The sequence below is a fragment of the Rhinolophus sinicus genome, chromosome 2, assembly GCF_057876585.1.
Source record: "Rhinolophus sinicus isolate RSI-liver-muscle chromosome 2, RSI-T2T, whole genome shotgun sequence".
NCBI classification, from domain to species: domain Eukaryota; kingdom Metazoa; phylum Chordata; class Mammalia; order Chiroptera; family Rhinolophidae; genus Rhinolophus; species Rhinolophus sinicus.
Window position 1 is genome coordinate 76,078,743 of NC_142502.1, and position 24,818 is coordinate 76,103,560.

At 33.4% G+C, this 24,818-nt stretch overlaps 1 protein-coding gene across 1 annotated transcript in view; it reads right to left on the bottom strand.

Moving 5' to 3' along the window:
* The window catches only part of COL19A1 (collagen type XIX alpha 1 chain), a 314,159-nt gene that overhangs the window by 219,443 nt on the left and 69,898 nt on the right, over positions 1-24,818 (bottom strand). The window contains exons 10-11 of the mRNA XM_019749266.3: positions 7,686-7,730; positions 5,302-5,346 (exon numbers count right to left, since the gene is read on the bottom strand). Coding sequence (XP_019604825.3) covers positions 5,302-5,346; positions 7,686-7,730 — 90 coding nt within the window. The remainder of the gene's footprint in view (positions 1-5,301; positions 5,347-7,685; positions 7,731-24,818) is intronic.

The window sequence follows — 24,818 nt, forward strand, 5'->3', positions numbered from 1 at the left end:
CTAAAAAATTAGATATAATTATATAAAATCTGTTTCTCTCAAAATATCAATATTTAATATTTTTAATATTTTAGCTATTGAGGAGATTAACATTTATAAGGACCTTTTATTTTTGAAGTACTTATTTAACTCCTATAACAATTCTATGAGGTAGGAATTATCTTTATTTCATAGAAAAGGAGACTAAGGTAAAGAAAGCAAGGAAAATGTCCAGATGCACATGGGAATCCATTTATTCTATGATAGGTCACCATCAAGTCCACAACTGAACTACTGTCATGTCTAGGCTGGTTTTGGAGTGGTATTTTAGAAACTAGAAATGTGTGCTCCCTGCCGAATGACCTAGATGCTGCCCCCAGCATTTTCTGAAGAATAGTTTATGTACATTAAATAGACTTACTCTCTTGGGTTTTTTCTCATTCTCTAACAAATTTTAAATGGCCAAAATATCTGTTACCCTTTCAAATTCTCAATTCAAGTTCTATATGCGATTACTATAACTGAATGAAAAATTGACTGTAAAGTAAAAATGCTTTCTAGTGTAAAGGGTCTTGATTTATTTGAAGCCATAATTATTGTTTTTAGTAGCAAATGATTGCAATTGATTGCCTGATTGACTACAACCTCATTATATTTAATGCTAAAAGTCAATATTTTAGTTATTTACTGGCAGGTAAAATCATTTATTTGTGGTACTAGTATAAAAATAGTCTTAACTTCTAACTTTGGATGTTCTGAGTTAAGTATGAAATTTAAATCAATCTCTGAGAAATAAAGCAATAAACACTACTGAATAAATTACCCATTGTACTCATTAGCTTAGCACATATGTATCAGGACTATACATGATAAGTCACAGGTTCTGATACATTTTTAACACTGAAAACAAAAAGCAACAAAATAACAGGAAATGGAATCAGTGTTGCTGCTCTTTAACAATCACTTGACTAGAAACCAAAATGAATGATTCATCTGTAAAATAGATAAGGACACTTTTTAGCATTTTCCATCCCTCCTATCTCATCTTCAAACACAACCACAAAAGGCAAAAGGCTGAACACCATTTACAAAATCAACACTAAATTTAAATATATTTTATTTTATGCTGGCATATGAAGATTTGAATTATATCATCTGAAAATTGCCTATATTGATTGTTTATAGAAGAAATGCAAATGATTGGATGTATGGCTTATGGCTTAATTATGAATAACCCCAGATAACTTTGTAGTAAAGTTTACTTTCACTTTACCCTAAATTTTAATAGACATTTAATCATTTTATTCATTTGAATTTCACATTTCACAGAGAATCCTATAATTATACTGGTTAAATAAATCATCTAAGAACAGGGATCAGTGGGATGTTATTCCAGTGGATTCTGTCAGGAAAAAATATTTGCAACCATTGTAAAACCGTAGTAATAAATACTTAACATAATTTTCTGATTTACATTAATATCTTATATTACATATCAGGGCCCAGGTAACACTCGGGTATCAGGACAATAAAAATCACAAGTCACTGGGAAATTTACAACAATCAGTTTTTCAAAGTTTTAAGTGATGAATTCAAGAAGGAACCATTGTTTGCTTTGTGATTGTGTTTATTATTAGTTTAACTCAGAGTGGAAAAAAAAGATCAGTAATTAAGATAATCAAAGTATATAATGCTCATAAGTCTAAATAAGAATAAGCCAGACCTACTTAACCATGGACAGTTTCAGCTACAGAGAATGTCAAATGTCGGATATTGTCCACACGTCTCTGAGCCATATTGTTCATGAAGAAAAGCTTATTTGATTGTTCTTTTTCCTTTTCACTAAACTTCAGAGAACTTCAAGAGACCAGAGCATTTTAATTCTTCAAATGAAAAAGCTCCACACTAGTAGAAACATCTTAGATCCTTGTAAGAATTTGCTGCTGTATGTGCTTAAATGTCACTCTCGAGTGAACTAAAATGGACAACATTTTAGCTAGAAAATATAGGGAAAACATCAAGAAAAGTGTGGCATGAGAGGAAGCAGTTGCCACTTGTTTCTCTCTCACGATCAAATGATATTTAACAATAAAATTCAGCGGAATCACATTTAACACTGAAGAAAATAGTTTTCAAACTTTAAGTTAATCAGGGCTTGAATGACACCATAAAAGAATGACAATTTTGAAACAAATTAAATTGCATGATTTGAAGCAATTACTTAAAAATATTAAATGTTATTATAAAGCAGATATTTACATCCGCTTTTTTTTCACTTCTTTTTATAAACATAACCAAGTAATATTCCTATTTTCACAAAGACCTAAAGTATACACTTGGGCTCAAAGTTTAGGAAGGACGATCCCTTCTGTGAACCCCATGCTAAACGCCTTTTCTAATGTGATATTCAGAGCTTAGTTCATGCATTTACATTTGGTCACTTAACAAGAATTTGACTGCGTCACTGCTAGGAAGGCTGACAGTACGGAAATAACTGTCATCCCAAGAGTAGACTCTCCATTTTGTCCACTAGTAGTGGTCTCCCACACAATACCTACAATAATAATCAAGTCACCTAAGGAAAATCCCCCGAAGAAGGGATGTTTTAAGATCACTCCTATAAAAACAGAGAAGCCAGAGTACAGACCTCAGCTGTGGGACTATTTCTCACCCAGAATATAGATCTTATTCTTCCTGCCTCGTGAACAATGTTCTTATGAGTTGAAGGATCCTTGGGTGATGCTCATCTAACTGCCAGCCAGGAATGGGGTAGTGGGATGGGGTCCTTCCTTCATGTCTAAATGATAAACCAGACCATGATAAACCTGAAAATAGCTGTTTTCTGGGAGAACCCTGACAGTATAAGTAACTAATTTTTGAGAGAATGAACCATCACTTCAAATAATTTTTACTTGAGGACTGACTTGGCTGAACTGTGTTTGCCCAGGTACTATATGAGTTTCTGCCCGGTTATAAGTTGCTACCAACTGAGGAATGTATTGATACTTTCAAATGAGGTCCTCTGTACTTGTTCAGGTTTCCTGGTTCTTCTCTGGACTAAGCTCCACATGTTTGCTACATTGAGGAACCACCTAGTCTGGCTTAAGAGTTAAACTGGCCTGAAGGCTAGTTTTCTAGCCATAAGGAAAAGCAGCAGATTTCTCTACTTGGTTTATACTGGATTATAGACCTAACACCTGAAAATCGTCACATTGTATTTTATCTTTGACAGTAGATATAATTTTTCTTTTTTGATTAATAGCCATGTGCCTTTGGTAGAAATGACTACTCTGAAAAACTTCCTGAATTATTTTATTTTGAGTCTACTGAATTTTGTCATTCAAAACAATCAAGGTAATTAAAGGCCACAATAAAGTAATTAAAGAAGAGAGATAGGTCATATAGTAATTATATACTCAGTTTTCTACAAAGAATTGAAATTCAAATTAGATTGACTTTGTTCAAAAAACAAATTATGTTGTGAACAGTCCAAGAATCTCATGCTGGTATCACACAAAATTGAGTTTCACATACTTTTCTTGTGTAACTAATCTAGAAACAAAAAGTTTATAATCTAGAAACAAAAGGATGACCTCAATTATTTATCTTATGGAAAAATACATGTTGATAAAATCAGATTATATAGCATGTAACACTGAAAAAAATAATACAATTGATATATAGTAAATAATAATCAAAACAGAACATTTTTTAACATAAGGGTTATTATGTGAATCTTACATCTGACTATAAACCATTTGAGTTGTACTTCCAATTCAAGTTATTGTTGTTTCTATTTGATGCCTTCTTTCTTCCTGATATCTCAATCTCCATAAATATTTCACCTGATGGCAAACTTGACTATTTGGAGGCAATAGTTCATAGATATGAAAAATCAGAAGGGAGATATTTGAAGTTAAATATTTTGAATGTTTGGTTTTTTTTTATACCCCAGAGCCTCTGAGAATCAATTTATTACTGAGCAATACCAACTATGTATAAGAAAATCAACATAACCACATAAGGTTTTAGTGATATGGTGACTTTTATTTATAAAGAATATAGTTGTTTTACTCGCTTATTCTCACTTAGTCCTACAGGTAAAATCCCATTAAATAAAACAGCAATACGTGTAAATAAAGCATTTATTTAAAGACATGGACTTGCAATGACTGTTATTCTAAAGCAAAATACTCAAGGGATTCTTAAGAAGAAAGACTCACTTTTAAAAACAGTCATCACCTAATGGAATTATCCTTAATTATATGATTGTTATATGGCTATCCTTTTTTCTCCCTCACAGTTCTGTAAGAAAAAAGTAATTATCCAGTCGCTTACAACATATGTAATTTGTCTTATAGTAGATGCTCATTCTGTCTATAAATACTTATTGAGGAAGCGAATAATTGATCACCACCCAGAAATCTAAATATAGGCAATACTGTCTAATTTGAGATTATCTCTTCCCCTTTCTAGCCCTCCTTCTCACTGTCCAATTACTTGACATTTTATGAAACAAAGGAATGATATTTTTTATTCTATTTAAAAATAAAAATAGACTTATAAAATACAGAATGATTCAAATGACTGTCTGAAGGGAAATTTTGGATGGCTAAGGCACTTTGTAATTTCTGTACTTTCAGCACAGAAAGCTGTAAATTTGTAAAACAATGATTGCTTGAATTTTGGGTTAACTGCTTTGCTCAGCTTCTATCTGGCAGCCTCTCTCCATATGGTTTTCTTTGCCTCTGGACCTGGTAACCAGCAACCCTGTGGAGTTTATAGGCTCCTCTCAACTGGATGCAAGATATTGCACAATCCTTGTGGTTTCCCTATATTTTGCCCATACAATTTAAACCATCCAGGTATTAACCTCTTTCAAACTATGCTGTTTTGAGTGCTCCATCTCTTTTCTGTTGGAGCTATTACAGTTTGTCCTATTTATTCCCTCAGGAAAAAATCCACTAATAAACCAGGTGTATATATAAGCAAAACATTTATTTAAAGACTTAGATACCTAGTGTATCAATGATGTTGTAACACAAAAGTATGCCTAATAAATGTTTCAATCATTTATATATCAATGGAATGTATTAACTAGAAATGTCTAGATATAACTACTGTCCAAACACATTTAGAAAGATTTCTGAAAAACATCAATATAGCAAGCCAACCTTAATTGAAGCAAATATTTTAAAACATATCTACAAAATTATATAATTGCTTATATAAAAGCACAAAAAAATTTAGATATTCCACTCCCAAATATTTTCAAGAATGCAATTTATTTTTACAAATGTATACGTAAAGTGAGATATTTACCTTTTCACCAGTTTCTCCTTTGCTGCCCTTAAAGCCTTGTTCTCCCTGTAGAAGAGAAACATAATGTGTATAATAATAGGAACACTGCTTTTAACACATACAATTATTACAATAATAATAACATGTCTAACACTGAAAAAATCAATAATTATAAAGACTATTTCTAATATGTAAACTCTAAACCAATATTAAGTCACATAAAATGAAATACTCCTAAAAACTGAAGGAATAATTTTCTAGGATACAAACTACAGCTTCACTATTTCCAATGCAATTTAATCTCCATAAAAGATAATTTCTCCATATTTAGTACCTTTCTGATAGGTGTTTTGGGAATTGAATGTATCAACATAGTGACTGACACAGAATAAATGAGCTATTGTTGTTGTTATTTCTATTAGTATTTATATAATTAGATCCAGAAAAAAACATCCTTGTCAAGCTGACTTCCTCAGAATTCCACTTCAGTGAGAGCTGTGTGATGAAGAAGTTCAGGTTGGAAGCCCAGAGTTCTGGCTCCAGCTCTGACACTACCCAGATCTCCTGCCTTTCAGCCACGATGGGGATTGGCTCTCAACCACCATATTTATGCTAAAAGGTGTAAGTGCCCTATTCTTTTACAGAACGCTCTCTGATCTGACAAGCTTATTTTCTCACGTGATTCTGCGCAGATATTTATACTACTGATGTTTCACTATACATTAACAAACATTCATTGATCACCACATATATGTCATACACTCATGACAACATAACCAGCAAGTATCAAGGATGGGTCGTACTCACCCTCCACCCATAAGAGGCACTCAGTAAACATTTCCTGAGTGTACCAAGACAAGGGATGAAGGGTTTCTTATATCCAGCTTTTTTCTGTAATGCTTCAGCAAAGTAACACTTAACATGATTAAAATGTGTTAATCAAGGAATGCCAGCTTTTTTACAATATATATGGTCTCTTTTTCCACATAGTCTATATAAATAAATATACATATGTGTGTATGTGTATACATACACACATGATTAAATAATTATTTCTGTTTCATCTGCCCTCCAAAAAAAGTATCATGAAAGAAAATAGGTTTGTATTTGGATATATTTGCTACTGAATGTATGTTCTGTCTGTTTTTCTACCATTTTTCCTAAAATATAGACTTTAACTTGATCTGTTAATTCACGCTGACATCGAAGCCGCTAAACCCCAGTACATCAGCCACAATGATGGCATGATGCAGCCACCACAAACAGCTGCTGGAAAGTCCAAAACTATTTCCCAGCGGATAAATCCGCACATCCCTTGGCTTGCAACTTGACTCACAGATGCAGCACGTGTTGTATCAATGGGTTTTGTCTAGAACTCCTGTGAAGAAATTCAGAAGCTTGCCATTTCACCACTGCTGGTTCAATCTTATCATTTTTACCAAGACAAGTAAAGGGAGACTTTTCAAAATCTGTAACTATAAATAAGTACATATCATTTTTTAGTGGTAATTTTTAGCTACAGAGAAAAACCTAGATGCAGTAGCAACTTCTGACATCTTGCTGCTAAGACCTATAAAACTTCTCCAGAGTATAAAAATGATTTACTTGGCTCTGGTGGCCGTCGACTATTGCACCAGTAATGCTCTCCCCTCGGGTGGGATTATCTGGGTGGCAGCAGCACAGCTGGCCCCACTTGAAGTGGCTCCCCATCCATCCCAAAAACTGGAATAGACCCAAGTCTGTGTTTCCAGTAATGCTGGTCACATACAACCACACTCTTTCCCAGGAGGACAAAGCAGCCCTTGGACAGTAACGGGGCACATGTGAAGTTCACCTTGGTTAAGAGAAAGATACTAGGCACAGAAAAGGAAGGGCCTGACCAATGCAAAAAATCCCTACTTATTAGGAATTTACCATTCTGAAAAAGAGAGATTTTTTTAAAAGAGATTAGTTATAGCATCTTTGTAGCATTGAATATTTTATGTCCTTGTAATTTTTTTGTTTAGCTCAATCTGGGATATGCAAAAGGGAAGATAAATAAGAAACAGCCACATGTAGTCAAAGGCAGTAAAAAGGGTTCCATTCTTTACTTCAGACTGATAAATAACAGTGAAAACACTTCCAGAGCAGCTACGAACACTGCCATGGCCCCCAGAAGGCACCATTGTTGTTGCTAGAGGGGTCTGACAAAGACCCCTCCTACAGTGGGTGGGCCCTTTGAGGTGGGATTGCGTCTATGGGCTGGCTCTCTTTGGCAAGATCGGTCAGCAGCTTTCTAAAAAGAGGCTTTCAGGAAATTCAGTTTCATCAAATACATTTTCCATATCTTTACTGGATTATGTGTAAATTCAATTTTTAAGATAGTAAAATTCTTAACTTATATGAAACATTCAAAAAGTCTTTACCTTTTGACCAGGTAAGCCTGGAGATCCATGTAAACCATTTTCACCCTGAAAGAATAAATGTTATTAGCCATAAAAAAACAAGTGAATAAAGAAATGTTTGCAGTCTGTAACAATGGCTCAAATGTTGCTGGGAAAGGTAGCTTAATACAAAATGTCCATCGAGTACAGGGGCTTTCAGTCTCCCTCTTATCTCACAAATCTAGGAATCATACTTCCATTTAAAAAATAAGGGGACTCTGAGACGTACAGTAACAGGCTCAAGGTCACCCAACTAGTGGCATTACCTGAGATTTGAACTGAGAGCTCTGACTCAGCAGCCCATGATTTCCCACGTGTGATTTAGTATTCCCTTCATTCATTTTCTCTCTTTCAAACTTCTGGGCATAATATTAAAGTCTGACATAGGCTTTCTGTGAGACAGGCACTTTTTTCACAACAAACCTATCAAGTAGATACTAGTATTATGACCATCTTGTTACAGATCATTACATAATCAATAGGAGATAGAACTGAAATTCAAACCCACACGCTTCAGCTCTGTGCATGTAACCACCACCCTATACTCTTCAATGGAAAAGATTTAATTCTGGCAAGTAAGTGATCTCTTGCCTAAAAACTGAATAAATCAATCTATCTACCTACCTACCTATCTGTTCACATAGCACATAGCTAAATAAACATATATATATATATATATATATATATATATATATATATATATATATAGAGAGAGAGAGAGAGAGAGAGAGAGAGAGAGAGCCAAAAAAATGTATACACATTTTAAGAAAGGAAAAAACTGTATTAAAATTGTAATATGCAAAATATACCAATAATAAAAGATGAATACAAATCACGTTTGACTTCTGCAATTACAAGAGGTGCTCAAAGTGGTTACCATCAGTGTAATTTTAATACCGTTTTTTCCTTTCTTAAAATGGTATACATTTTTTGGATATATATATCCACACATACACATATACTTTCTTGCTTTTATCTGTTGATTGCCTTTAGATCATTTGAAGACATACCCAGTGCCATTTACTCGAAACAATTACTTGGGAGAATTTTAAGTTCCTTTCATTCATCTGGTTCCTGTCTTGGGCAAAAGGTTTCCAGCAGATGCCTATCGATTTTCATTACTGGAATTCATGGGTCATCTCTTTAACAAGTCTGGTTTGTAAACAGCATACCAGCTAGAATGATATTCTCCTGGGAGGATGCGTATATTCTCGATGAAGGCTTAGGAATTTAGCTGCTTATAGGAATAGACTTTAGCTTCTGAGTTTCCAGGTTTAGATAGCTTAAAATAACTAACAAGTCTACTGAACTGCCTTATTTCTAGCAATCATGTTTTTTCTTAGAATTCTTTAAATACATTTAAATTAAAAAATATGAAGAAAAATATCACATCTTCAAACTTTAAAACAGCAATAATATGTTCTGTCTAATTCTAAAGAGGTCTTTATTCTTTTAATTCATTCATTTTTAGAAAGTTTTAATCATTTTCACTAAAGGTGTGCTGCTATATGTATGCACACATATTATTTTAAAGACTACGCCTTTTCTTAGATTAGATTAAATTATCTAAGTGTTCCACAAATAACTCCTATCATCACAGTATATACTAAACACTAAAGGCCAAACGTTGCTGCTAATGTAATTAACTGTTGAAACATCAATAAAATATAATGTGCTTATCTATGTAATAAATATATATTGTATTATTAAAAAAAAACTTGTTATATTTTTAGACTTCAGGCATCAGAGAAACATATCAGAAACTTCCAATTTCATTTGATCAAGTAATAGTAAAAGCACATTAAGTATTTGATGCCAGGGAACATTCTATCAAAATTAAGCTTCTGTTACTCATCGCAGAAATATGTGCACTTGTCCATAAAAAGCAGAATTATTTTCATCAGTTGGTCCAATATAATGTTTTATATCATATTACAAGTTGCACATAAGAAGATATGGCATGTAACCCAGTAACGGACACTGACACAGTATACACTGCCAAAAATACTTTTTGAGGAAAAAAAATGTAGTGACAGCATCTCCTTCTCTTTTCTTTGCTCACAGCCCACTCCTACATACCGTGTGCTCTGCATACTGTCGCCTAAAATCCGACCGTTAGCATATGTCAGGATAGGGTCACACCCAGACAAACTGTTAATAGGGTACTAAAATTCTCTACAGTTGTGATATTAAGAATGTTTCTCTCTTTAATGGACACAGGTTTTTTTGTTGCAATTTAAAGATGTTTTTCCAAGGCCAGCGTTATTTGGTATCTGCTCTTTCTTGACTAGAAATTTATAAACATAATCCTAAACTCCAAGATAACCCAATGGACACCACTGTTTACTCACATAGGAAATGAGCCAGCTTCATATGCCACACCAACATATGGGGCATTTTGAGATATTGTTGAAACTTTTGAAGCTTAAAGTTTACAACTCTGGTATTCAGAAATGTATTTATTTTCACCTCACTGATTTTTTTGAAGTTACCAGAGATGTCCTACTTAGAAACTTATAACCATTTAAAATCATTTGTCATTTTTCTATTCCCTCAGGGATAAATTAGCATATTTGTTTTCATTTCTGTCAAAAAAACAAAAGAGGGAGATTTATTAAGTAGTATAAAAACTAAAGAAGAAAATAGTCTTTGAGAACAAAATTTTGTTTAACAGATTAATGGATGATGATGTTTCTGTCAGGACTTTTTCTAAAACCTAATTTACATAAACAGAATGAGCCCTTCTTTATGGTCACTGAAGTGTAGTTTCAAAGTTATGGTGCCCCATGCAGCTTGGGGTAAAACTGAATTCTATCTCCCCAATAAACACCTGCCTAAATTGGGCAGATATTAGCTGCTTTTTCTTAACTCTTGTTGTCCCTCCTTCCTCCCAGTCTCAGCACAAGGAATAAATAAGAAACTCCTTCTTTGGCCTCCAATCTATATTTTAGCTCATTATTAAAAGAAAAGTACAATCAACGTTTCCCATAACAACCATACTTTCAAAACTTGTTTCTGAAGCATATATTTTATACTACAGGTTTTTCATCAAAGTGCCTGTGCCTTTTTTCCTGTTACAAATTCAAGCTACAGATGGGCAAATAAATGAATGAATATGAGTAATATAAAGCAGGGCAAAATCTAACGTTACTGCTGATAGCAGTTGCCATGTTATTACTGTAATACATAGCATGGCTTCAACTTCACGGAACAATCAAAAGCACTCTTTCAGAATTCCAAGTAACCTCTTTGAGAAGCTTTTGTAAAAAAACTAGGTGTAATCCAGGGCCAGCTGGTGGCTTTCTGATTGAAGTTTTTTCATTTTACCTTCTTTTTGTCATTGCACATTTCTCTGAAGTAAGCACAGCTAGGCATAAAAAATAAATTATTAGTTTTCCTGATTCCTTTGACCTTGGAATCAATGTCTTTTCTTATTATGCAGAAAACACATGCCATCTGAAGGACACTTTGACAACAACCACACTCTCTAGGGCCATAATTTGCAAAGCTAGTGCCAATGACACCAAGAAAAGAAAAGTAGAGTAAGCAAGTAAACAAAAATTTATTAACAAGTAGATCTTAGGCCAGAAAATACAAAGTTACATATTACTTTTTTTCCCCTTTAAATAGTTAGGCATTCAGTCTTTCATTAAAAAGTCTGAGACCCTATTGTAACATTGTTTCCATATTTAAAACATTCATTTGATCTACCATTTCCCTTAAAGAATGTTTTCAAGAAACGTAATTTTCTGTGCAAATTTAGCATACACTTGGAAATATATCAACATTCTCCCACTAATTCATATTAAGAGAAAATTTACTTAAATGTAATGTTGAGCAAAATAGCTGGAAGACACATCTGAAGTGGAATTCCAGAATTCTAGCATGGAAACCAGTCAAAGAGGTGGCTGAAAGAAAATTTGTTTTGGTTTTGTTATTAACTGGATCTCTACTTTCTGGCTATAGTCCTGCTTTAGTCAGGATGTAATCTTCAGAAACTGAATTTTTATATGATTCTTAAATTGTTGGTACTCAAATATTTCAGGAAACAAAATATATACCTCCTGGGAGTTTTTTTTTTTTTTTTTTTTTTTTTTTTTAGCTATCTCATCTAATCTGTCATTTTTTTTTTCAAAGAGGAGTTATTTTTTTCATTCTATTTTCTGGTACTTCATACCAAGAAATGTATTTTCAAGTTAAAAATATACATGCTATATAAGGTTTTAAACTTGAAACTTTTTGAATTCTTTGTATTTGTTGGATTCTTAATGCAGCTAACACATGGGGATATATTATCCCATTAGTGCTCAGGATAGACAAATCTGAAACATTTTTAACCAAAAATGAATAAGACCCTATTATTACTTATTCTTATGGGTCATTTCAAAGAAGGTAACATATGGTTGACATGTTTTAACTATAGTAATGTAAATATGGGGAGTTACTAGCAGCTGAACTCAATCATTACTGTCTCAAAATCTAACCTGAGTGTATTTGCACATGTGTATACACAAGCATATGCAGGTGCACATACCTAGAAAAACAAGCAGGATGGGTAGTTTTAATTTTATGGACAAGTATAAATTCATACATTTATATTCGCCACCTCCACCAAAAAGTACTGATTCTACTGAATGCTTCTTAAAAATCAGGCACTTTTGCTGCTCAATTTGCATTATAGAGACGAAAAAAAGAATTCTAGGTGTAGATAGTAAAACAAAGCTTTCTGAACCCAAATTAACATTTCCCGAATTTCTGGTCTTATTTCACATAAGAAACAAATTTTATGGGTCTTAGACACGACATCCCTTTTGTGTCACTACCAAGCCTTCTGTTCAGTAAACAAATCACTTTTCAAATAATAGTTTGGAGACCTTTAATATTATGGTCATTGTTCTTTGGACACACACCAGTCAGCCAATGTCTTTTAAAATGTGTCACTCAAAATTGAGCACATCACTCCAGAAATGGTCTCACTAACACAGAATAGAGAGACTGTTATACACACACACACACACACACACACACACAGACACACACACACACACACACACACACACACACCCCATCTGATTCTGGATAGTATACTGCCTCTATTAATACAACTTGCATTTTTAATGCTAAATTGCTTATGTAGTATTGAGTTTTTGGTCAACTACATCCATTACATTTTCTTTTCAAAGGAATATACTTTACAATCACTTATGAAATCAATTGAATGTAAATTATACTAAGTTATTTAAATAAAAAGCAAATAATTTTCAAATGGTTTAAAGAGGTAAATATTTGCTTTTATATATAGCAAAGTTGGGGAACTGATCCTTGGCCAATGTTATAGAACCCACTACAGAACCTGGGCTCCTCTGTAACTGTGATGATTTTCTTAAAGTAGATCTGTCAAGAACAAGTGTTTGGGCTTTTCACTTTATTAGGAGACCAGCTGTAAGGCATAAACTTGAAACTTCATAAAAGTACTAGGGAAACAGACAACATTTAATGTGAATCATCTACTGAAATGTGTAAAGTATAGAAATTGACATCTGAATCAAGTATTCTAACAAGTGAAAGACGATTTAAGATATAAAGAGGACAGTGTCATCAGTAAGCTCTTAATTGAGGAAAGTGAGATACCAGTAACTGCAAACTATTTCCTGTCCAAAGTATTCCTCGTGATGAGTAATTTATACTTCTACTCCATATCAATTACTTCTACTGGAACTTACATGCACTAAAGTCATTAGTTACTTATCTTTAGCCCTGAAATAAATGGTTGTGAAGATAGCGTGATAGAACATGCCTCAGTACTGTTGTAAGAAAGTCAGGACATTTTCAAACCTAGTTTGGAAAAAAGGGAGCAAGATAACCCGAAGCTTTGCGCTTGAGAGAGAAGGGAGAGCATAGTTTCTCCATGAGAAAATGGGAAGCAAATTCTGGAGCTGCACACACTTTTATTATATTCCATTCTAGGAAACAATGTGTATAAGCTTTGCTAGGTGGGTAAGAGTCTCCTGCCCTCCTATTTCCCTGAAGTATGCTCTTGCAGAAAGTACAGAAGATTCACACTGAAGCATTGCTGCCATTGGGGCCTTTTCCAATCACCCCTCAGCAGGGTTTTCTAACAATCATCCTCTATTTCTTTTTTCTTCTTTCTTTCTTTCTTTCTTTCTTTCTTTCTTTCTTTCTTTCTTTCTTTCTTTCTTTCTTTCTTTCTTTCTTTCTTTCTTTCTGTCTTCCTCTTTTTTTTTTTTTTTTTAATTAAAGGGGGTGGTAAATAAGGGTAAAAGGAATAAAATATATGGTGATGAAAGGAGAACTGACTCTGGGTAGTGAACACACAATGTGATATATAGATGATGTATTACAGAATTGTATACCTGAAACCTATGTAATTTTACTAACAATCATCCTCCATTTATTTCTCTGTTGGCCTGGGGCTAAGTCCACTTGAGTTTTGAATAACTCAAAAAAACATTTATCCAGAACCAATCAGGTGCTATGTGCTGGGCCAGGTGCTGGAGTTCAGGGGTGAGAGAGATACTATACCAAGTCCTTGTACTTCAGGAGCTCATCCTGGGGACAAAGACACAATAATGTAAATAAAGTGCTAGGAGACCAGAGTGAAGGGGCTGTTAAACCTGCCTGGTGGCCAGGGAAACTCATGAGACAGATGCAATTTTTCTTGAGCTTTGAATTTAGTGATCTGTAAAAATGCAATGAATTGTCTGTAATCACCCTCAAGTCTTCCACCTAGCAGTTTCACTGGGCACCTTACACTGGCATCATTGTTCCTGCCGTGGCTGGCTAACAGCACCTTTAGGAAGAGCCCTTTAAGAAAACTCGAATATCTGAAATTATAGATGTCTTTATAAAATACCAATTACATCTTTCAATTCACTGTATCTCAGCAGTCTACACCAAGAATAAAATCATTAGCTAGGAAACTATGCAAAGAAACAGAGATTGTGTGATCTTTTGTATGGAAATATTTTAATATTTATGTGCTAGATTCTCATAGTGCATTAAACTAAACAGGAACATTTGCAGACTCGGTCCTTGAAATCTGGCTAACTGTTTAGCAAATAAAAGTCAAGTGCCTGGGTGCCAGATCCACTGCATGTGTTGAGCTTGTCATCCATCTGTTGTGTTCTCTGCCAACTGCTCTACTTGGGGTGCGAGTGGAAGGCATTAGAAGGGAATAAGAAACCATTAAGAAATAAAATCAACTGCAGAGTGAGCAAGTTTCTTTTTCTTTTTCCTGTCCTTCTATTACCTCTGTCCTTCTCATGTTTCTACTTATTTTAGTACTATATTGTATCAATATACTACCCACATATAAAACAATTAAATAAGACTCCATGTAAAGGCCATCACTTTTCACTGATAATTCAAGTATCATTCTTGTAACTTTAGTAAGTGAAGCCAACAAGTAGGTTGACAAAACTGTTTTCTTTATGGTCATTTTTTTCCTATGAATATTGGTTCTGATAAAAATTCAATCCCATTTCCAGATTTGACTATACTTTCATTCATTGCAGAATTGTCTGAAATACAGAAATAGACAGATGATTCTGTTTAAGAGGTATTTTCTCTAACACAGAGCTAATACTTGTTTTTTAACCTTGATAATTTCGTAGGAAGGAAATATTTCACTGTTAGAATAAAGTTGGGTGGTCCTTTTCTCCCCTCCTCATTTAGTTTCGATTCCGACAATAAATTGTCACATACAAATAGGTATTTTAACTGTTTTTAACTTGGGAGGGATTCTGAAATTAATTTTAATTCTGAATTTCAATGGAACATTACGTGAAACTAGACAATACAGAGAGAAAGCCAAATGACTTTTAAAAGTTCTCTAGTTTTTTCAATAAATACCCATAAGTTTCTGAGTCTCTGAGGCAGTAATGCTACATCTGGACCAGAGCTGTCGCAGAGTACATTATAATTCATAACAGCTACCAGCCTTGTCTGCACTTTCATAAACTGCAAAGCATCTGCCTTTATTTCCAGAAGCTGCAGTCTTCTCATAAAATTTCTTTTTAGGGAAAATTGAGATTCAGAGATCACAATCATTTCATTTTCCAATAGAAAAGAAATACAAAGACAGTTAGGGAACAATGGATCTGCTCAATTCAGTCTCATCCCCCGGCAGACTGAGGACTTCAGAGTTTATGGTGAAAAGACCCATCGCACAAAGCTTCGTGTAATGAGGATAGTTAGCCCAGCTATTTTTAAGACAAGCAATTTGGCAGTTCTCTCACCATGTTATCAGATATACTTCTTAAGTGCACTTAATATATATGGCTTTTTACCTCTAGAAGTTAGATTTTTTTAATATATATATATATATATATATATATATATATATATATATAGTCATGGTACTAAGTTAAACACGTTTGTTTTTTATCAAATGAATATATAATTTAGATATATTTAATCAAATGAATATATAATTTATTCTATATATCATATTTGGTGGAGAATATAGGGAATTTTCTAGATTAGGGGTTGAAGTAAGTTTACTTTGGAGAGCGTGGCCATGATTGGCCCGTCTGGAGGTAGGCATGCAGGGGAAAGAAGGATCTCCGGAGAGTCAGGTAGCTAGGGGAAGTTAAAATTATATTGCAAATATAATTTGGAAACCAAACAAAATAAAACCCTATTGTTTTCATAGCACTTATTTTGAAAGGTAAAGCTAGACAAAAATCCTTTCATTTGGTGAAAAATGTATGATGATGATTTTTAATAGGTGGACACAATTTTCTGAGGGTGAGAGAGTCAGAGTCTCTAAGGTTAGGCAGAATTTAAAAGGGGTCCATAGATTTTTAAAAGGACACAGCCGTCCCTAGAGCAGGATGTAGGAATCCCTGTGTACACTTCCCTCTCTAGTCTACTGGCAAATGAATTTAAGATCTAATTCATAACTGTCTGTGCAAAGGAAATCTAGATATTTGAGGAGCTATCCTCGAATAATATGATAAAGGTACAGGAGCTATAGATTCATATGGCTAGACATTCAAATCCTGACTCCATGATTTGATATGAAACTTTGGGGACATTTTTATTCTCTCTATATCTCTGTTTCTTAATCTGTGAATTAGTGATGATAAATCTTACCTCATATAGATATTGTGGGGAATGAATGAATTAATGTAAATAAGTCTCTTGACAGAGTTTAGCACATAATAATTATTGTGTAAATGGCTGCTGTTATTATTATTATTACAAAAGTTTATACTCAGACATATTTCAGTTAAACAAAAAATTCATTGGTTTGCTAACATCTAGTGTGTATTAAAAGATCAAAATATGTGACATGTATTAAGATATGTGACTTATTTTAACATTTTCTCACTAAATATATTTTGAATAAATAATATAAATTCCTTCAAATGAGTTCTAATTTAATCTCACAGTAATCCAGAGTTTAGAATACTAGAACCATCAAACTGTTTTCTTTTAAAATTATATCTATTGTTTACCAAATATTTATACATCAAGCACTGACCTGGAACTTTCATGAGTAATCTCATTTAATGTTTAACACAAAACAAGGAGTAGGTACATATAATTCCCATTTTATAAAACAGAAAAGTTAGAAGAAACCGTGAGACATGCCCTAAAGAAACACAGAGAAACCAAGAGACATGCTCTAAATTACAGACAGCCAAGCTTTAAGCTGGAATTCAAACCCAGGCAGTCTTACTCTGGGTATTTAATATTTGAATGGTACAATAATGATACAATCTATCATTTATTCCATGAGAAGTAAAATTAATTTAGTAAATTTTATTTTCCCATTAAAATAGACATTTTAGGACAAAATGTATAGATAATTTAGCAGACTAAAAATTGGTTTTTTAGATAATTTAGCAGACTGAAAATTGATTTTAGCATAAATTAGGCTGCATATTTACTCAATTTTTACTATCACATTATTAGCATTAATATTATTGTAAAATAATTATCCCTAATTTTAAAAAATACCCATTATTCAGAAAACGTATCTGATACATGACATACATAAATGAAACTGAGAATGAGGTATTTTTCACATTTGAAATATCCAGGCAATGAATGCAAGCATACTTTGAGTGTTACGTCTGGAGGTAACACAGTGGGCAGGATTTGCTCTCAGTATCCAAATTTTCACTTCATTTTCCCACTGCATACCATGAGGATGGGAGCTGTGAGTGGGTGTGTGCATGTGTGTGTTTATATACATGTGCGTATGTGTGCATGAATGTGTGTCATTCACTTCTCTTGGAAACTGGATCATCCAATTTATTCATTTTGACTGACAGTGGCTTCTGTCCAACCAAGCTTACCAGAAGTCAGCAGTGACTAATAACTAATAACATTTACTATACAGAATAGATTTTCTTGTATGAACCCAGAATAGAAAATTTACCAAATCTCTTAAGCAAAATCCTAGCTGTGCTGCATAAATGTAACGGGGACAGTTAGTTTTCTGTGGCGTGTTGACAGTAAGGCTGTATATATCGGTTTAGAATGCCTAGTGCAAGTTTTTATCAGGTGATGAATATTATAATTACAAAACAACATAATTAAATGCTACAGTTCTTCATTCTCGAAGTCTCCATGACTCCATATTCCATAAATTGATTTCATAATAAAGTGTTGTTTAGAGTAATACTTTTCTCCTGGGCCTCAGAAGAAGAAGAAGAATGCCACCTCCGTAAACCAATACTTTGTTCAGGGCCTTGACTTAAAATATTTGTTGCTATCACCTAGCTAAACTTCAACCTATAGGTTTATTTTAGAATGATGCAATTTATATGCAAATCACTTAATTTATTACTGTATCACATTGGATGTAGGTACAGCTAACATACAAATTTGATTCTACCCTGCTCAGAATATGCATCACTCCATTATTATAAATCAGTTTTTGAGTTTAAATATTAAACCTTAAAAACCAAAAAAACTTCACTTTGAGAATATTGTCCCTGAGATATACGTTCAATGACATTTTGCATATGTTCTTGCTCCAAGTGAGACAATTCATCTGTTTTTAATTTTATCTTTTAGCAGAACTCTTAAGCACTTTTAATTGTAAGGAAAGAACCCCAAGAATTACAAATGCTGAGAAGCAGAATCAAAGTTCGGCTCGGGGATGCTATGTGTGTACACTGGCATATGCATGTGAAATACATTAAGACAACCATGGGAGACAGAGGTCTGAGGATACATAATACTTTAAGAACTAATGAGTTTTCTTTGGAAAATTACTCAGAAAACTCAATCAAGTTATTTTTATCATAAAACAAGGGAAGTATTTTACCCCAAACATAAGTGCTCATCTTTACAACTTTAATTTACATTTTTTAAAATTTTTTAAATGAAAAAAAAAATTGATATAGCTTCACTGGATCCAAATATTTAGTACTTATTAACCAACCATGCCATCAGATAAAATAGTCGCTTTCTTGTTATTTTCATTTTGTATGTATTCATTAGTTATTTTAAATAAATAGTAACGTGGGGATTATAGAAGTGAGAAAAACATTCTTAAAGTGATAGTTCTCCTCTCGTGAGTGTTACATTCCTTTAGCAACTAAATGAAGTGATAAGGAAGAAGCAGACCTGACCCCACCAGTGACTTTACCTTAAGGAGAGGATGGTCAAAGACTCAGTAATTCTACAGATATTAGGAGGGTATCAGCCATTAAAGAGGGTCAAGGAAGATGCATGAAACCAGGATCCAAGAGCTAAGTGTAGCCTGGTACCATGTTTAGCACCACCGGAAGCTGCATGAATTCTCTAATTGTCTGTGAGGCTCTGTAAAAAGACTCAAATGAACTAGACTCAAAAAAAAAACTGCTCGAGGAATCAAGAGAGAGCGTTTGACAGGACAATTTGCATTGGTTTTAGACCACCATTAATACAGCATCTCTTTGGTCATGTTAGCTTTTAAGTTCTCTGGAGACTGTGTCTTCACAAAGACACTGAAGTTCATTGACTTTGTGAGACGGCCTCCATCACCATTTTGACCAAATGGTCCGTCCTCAAGGGCTGAAACTTCCAGTTCCTAGAATTACTAGGTCCAACTAGTTTATCAGTAGCTGGTACAGTCCATTATTTTCATTAAAGTTTTACTTTAGGTAGAGTATAGGATGAATCATCACACAATATTCTTTCTACAAATTTGGGCTTCTGGGAAAAGAAACAAAACCTTTAATTCTGAGTAGTGTTTGTCTCTGCAATACTATGTCTTGCTCCTGTTCCTTCACTCTGCCCCAAATGCCATTGCTTTTATAAGAATATTTTTTTTTTCTAGAGAATTTATTAGTTTATGTACTTAACTTCCTAGTCTGTGGCTTTCTTAGTCTCATGGCCCTTGATTGAAATTGATTTGATTAACTTTTGCCTGGGTTGAGCCTGTTGGTTCCTTCATCTAGATCTTGTACTGAATCCAGTCTGTTGACAGCACCTTTTCAGGAGCAGAGAGCCTCCTCCACAGCCAGTCAGTAGCAGTTTATGCCTGGTTTGCTCAAATAGAATCCAAGGGAGGTCACTTTGGAACACTGAAATTAATGGCACTTTATTCCAGTCTTAGTAAATTCTGCTTCAAAGTATTTCAGGGAAATTTCATCCTGCTTTCCCATAACTCACTGAGTAAACTTATGTAAATCTTACTTTACAAAAAGAAGTAAAGAAATCCAATAATCTATTTTATAGTCCAAGTACTCTGGTGATTCTGTATTTCGCTTTATAAAAAAAGTTCCAATATTCAAAGTAACTTGAAAAGTCCCAATGATCTGAAATTGAAACAATCAGATCAGTTATGATATATTTTAGGAAGAGAATGGTGGAATAAATGTAGAAAGCAAATTTGGATTGGACAATCTCTTTAAGAGTTAGGGAAAGTATTGAGTAGTATTCTTTAGGGAAAAAGGCATTTGAAAGGAATTAGACCATTTTAAACAAGTGTTTGAAGAGACTTTTACTTATAATGAAGAGTCTTCAATTCAGCAAGCTTAAGAAAGAGGATAGCAGCCCAAGTAAACACAAACTTGCAGCATGGTATCATTGACCAACAAAGTTTGTTGGATTTTACTGAGTCTAACATTTACACTACTGCAGGAATAAAAAGTTTGCATATCAGGCTGAATAATTTCTAAGAGAAAAAAATCAACATCAGTCAAGCAGTAAGATAGCAGAGACATGTTTAAGGATGAAGAAATGTTCTTTATTTCTTATACTGACATAGAAAAAGACTCAAAATGATAATATTAAATCCTACTTCTGTGAGGTTATTAAGGTAAAATATTCCTTCTTTTAAAAAATTATAAACATATTTTGACTCAAATTTTTCTTTTTTTATCGATGTGGTGTGGCTATAGTATAGGCATATGGGTAATGTCAGACTGGAAAGAAAATAAAGGGGAATTCACTAGTAATCTCTGGGTGAACACATTAGACCATTGCAAATGGAAACTTCCACGTAGTAAGATTAATGGGTGGGGTAGTAGAACGGAATCAATACCAAAGTCTCTGACTATAGAGTTAAGTAAGTTAACTTGTTCTGTTTTAAATTGTTTTGATTTTTCTCTATAAAGATATTACTGAGCAATCTTTTCATAAAGCCTATACTTTTGGGGAAATTAACTGGATATGCGAAAGATAATACAAAAATAAACTAGAAAATTATTTCCAAAATAGAGCTCAGATCACACTCCCCCTTAAGTTCAGGAACATTGAAATTGAGCTACTATTTTATGAAACTCTGAGAGAATTTCAGTTTTGAAGTAGGTGAGGGTATTAGCTGGGGCCTTAAAGAACTGAGAAAGTGATGTGGTTGCTAAGTGATCAGGTTGCCAAATAAACTTGCTTAAAAATAGAGGATTAAAAGATTCAGAAAATTATAATAATTGAGTCTAAAAAGTATTAATTATTATTTCAAATAATGTCATCCAGAGTTGAGTCTTGGACAGAAAGCATGGTAAGAATGGTTTGATTAGGTGCCTTGATGTACAAAACTGATCACACCTAGGTGTTTAAATACAAGCAGTAATTGAATTTCAAACCATCTTACTCCATGAGAGAAGGTCAACATCCTTAGAAAATTTAAAAAGCAATAAATCAGATTAATGAAGCACCACTGTGGGGATCAGAAAATAGGCAAATAAAGATAAACATTCAATTGTGCAAAAACTTGTGGCTTTTTCCTCAATATTTCTGATTTTTCATTGACGATGGGCAACGTCAAATGGAAACTAGTCAGGTCACTATGTGAAAAGAACTTTTATTTTTTAAAGGGGAAAAAAGTGTAGTAGAACAGCAGTGAATAATATAACAGTCTTTTATGATTTATCTTGCTCTTTCTTTGCAAATTGACTCTTTGCCCTGCTTGGCAGGGTCCCCTGGGCATTAGGGGCATTTAATTTATAGGTTCTAGAAACAGCTGAGTTGATGACTTAGACTTTTCTTAAGGTATAGTGTTCATTCATTGAACTTATTTTTACCTCTTATTATGTGCTATTCTAAGTATGGTGCTCACAGAACTGATATTCTAGTGAGGAAAATAAATAAATCCATAATAATATGTCAGATGACAAAAAAAGTGCTAAGAAAAGAAGGAATATAGAGATGGAAAGAAGGAATGCTTTTTATATACATATGTCAGAATAGGATTTTAAACTGATTTCTGAGCAAGAGCCTATGTGATGTGAAGGAGAAAGCCAAGTGGATATCTAGAACATTCCAGGTATATGCAACCTGGTGCAAAGAATTTGAGCAGGAGTGAACAAGGGGAGAGGTAGGAGATGACACAAGGAGTGGGGAGTGGGGTAAGAAGAACTCTACACATTATATATGAAGCCTTGTAGTGAATGGTTGGAGCTTCAGTGTTTATCTTAAATGATATCTGAAGCTATTGGTAGGTTTTGACTCAGGCAGGACAGTATTTACATGATTATTCAAAATAGTTGTCTAACTCATAGTATATGGGCATGAATAAAAGTAAAATTTGCTCTTTATAAAGTAGCCACAGATTAAAGTAAAGATTCTCAAAATTTAAAACCTTAAGAAATATTATAATGAGTAGTAAATAATTTGGAAAGAGATTTGGAAATTACATTCTCAAAACTTTTCTCATTTTATCTCATTGCACCAAAAGTAAAATGCAAAGATTTAATATATATATATATATATGCATATATGTATGCATATATATATATATATATATATATATATATATATAATAGCTAATGAGAAAAAAAGTAAATTTGGATGCCCTAACCAACATTATCTAAACATAACAATGCAAGTAATCTTCAAAAACTAGTACACTACATCTACGAAAAGTCTTGAGGACATAATACTGGAAACAAAAGACAGATTTGAATGGAATATTTAAATCATCGAGTGATTTTTTGAAGAAATTAACTACCAATCAATTATTAGTATTTACTACAGGTAGCATACAACAACTCAAGATTCTTAGATGCTTAAACATTCAAGCAATTGAAAATTCTAAGGGATTATCTCACAAATGAAGATTTCTTGGTTTTTGGGTCAAGTTACGTAAGAAACTAAATTCAACGTAGGTGGATTATCTCCACCTCTCCTTCAGCATGTGAACAAGTACACAGTGGATAGAAAAGCAGAGGAAATATTTGTTGAATATCTATGATGTGCCAGCTTCTGATATTAAGTGTGTTTTATACATTTATTGTATTCCTTCACAATAAACTATTGACTAGGTGTTAATAAGGATCATATTCAAAGCAAGTAGGTGAACAGGATTCAAAGATGAGTGGCTCAGGCTCCAAAGTGGTACTATTTCTGACATATTGGCCTACTTCCCCTAGATATCCTTCCTGGAGCTTATATTAGATTGGTGCAAAGGTAATTGTGGTTTAAAAGGTTAAACAAATAATTGCAAAAACCACAATCTCTTTTGCCCCAACCTAATAGCTAAAAAGAAAAACCTTGAGAACAACATCTGGTTCCTTCAGTAACACTGTACTTCTGGTCATTTCACACAATTAACTATCCAATATGCCTTCAGGCAAAATGACTTTCGATCTCAAGCTATTCAGGCACTATTTTGTGCACATACTCTAATAAGGAAAATTATATACCAGCCTTAAACACAGAGGAATGCCATCTTTATTTATTGCACATTAAAGTTGCAGGATCACAGTACAATTGCAACAGACTCATTAGCAACTCCTTAAAATGAAACAATATACCCATGTTAAAATGAAACAATATATCATTTTATTTATATCCATCCATTATATATAAATGCCAGGAAAGCTGAATACATTCATGGCTGTGATCATCTAAAGTCATAGTCACACAGCAAGGGTTATACTGGTTAAATAAAATACTGGTACTTGTATTAAAAAAATAAAGGAACTGTACTGATTAATTATTTGTTTTATTTTATAGATTACCAGTTTATTTTATCCCAGTTATTTTTAGCTTGCCACTAAACTTTCTTGCTATTATGAGTTTTATGTAGTCTGGAAGTTGAAACAAATGTTAATATTTTAAAACATATCATAAATGGAGAGCCATGTAATTCATTGTAACTCCAACATACATTTTTGTATATTTTATAGATTTGGCACACAATAAATTTGCGAATAATTATCATTTTTACGGGTTCCTTCCTTCCTAGTTCTTTTCTACTGGTTTTCATTCCTACAGAGGGAGGGAAGGCTCCATGAACAAATCATCACTGGATTATAAACTCAGTGAGAACAAGTCCTGTGCTTTCTCGTTACTGCTATTGCTCCTGCATTTAGTCCACTTTTTTATTATGATAATAGGAACTCAATAAATAGTTGATGAGTAGACGAAAAAAAGAAAAAATGAATATGTAGATGTAAAATTAGGAGACACCTACTTATAATCAAACGATATGCACAAGAAAATGAGTTCTTAAGATATATGCCCTAACAAGAATGACTCAATACTTAATCTTTTAAAAAAATGATTTAAGGTTGATTTAATGATTTTAATATGTGCTTAATACTTTTCATAATAATTAGGACCATACTTCTGACACATACATGCTTTTTAAAAGGGATAAGAATATTTTTAAAGTATTTAACCCTTTCTAAATCTGATGTGTGAAAT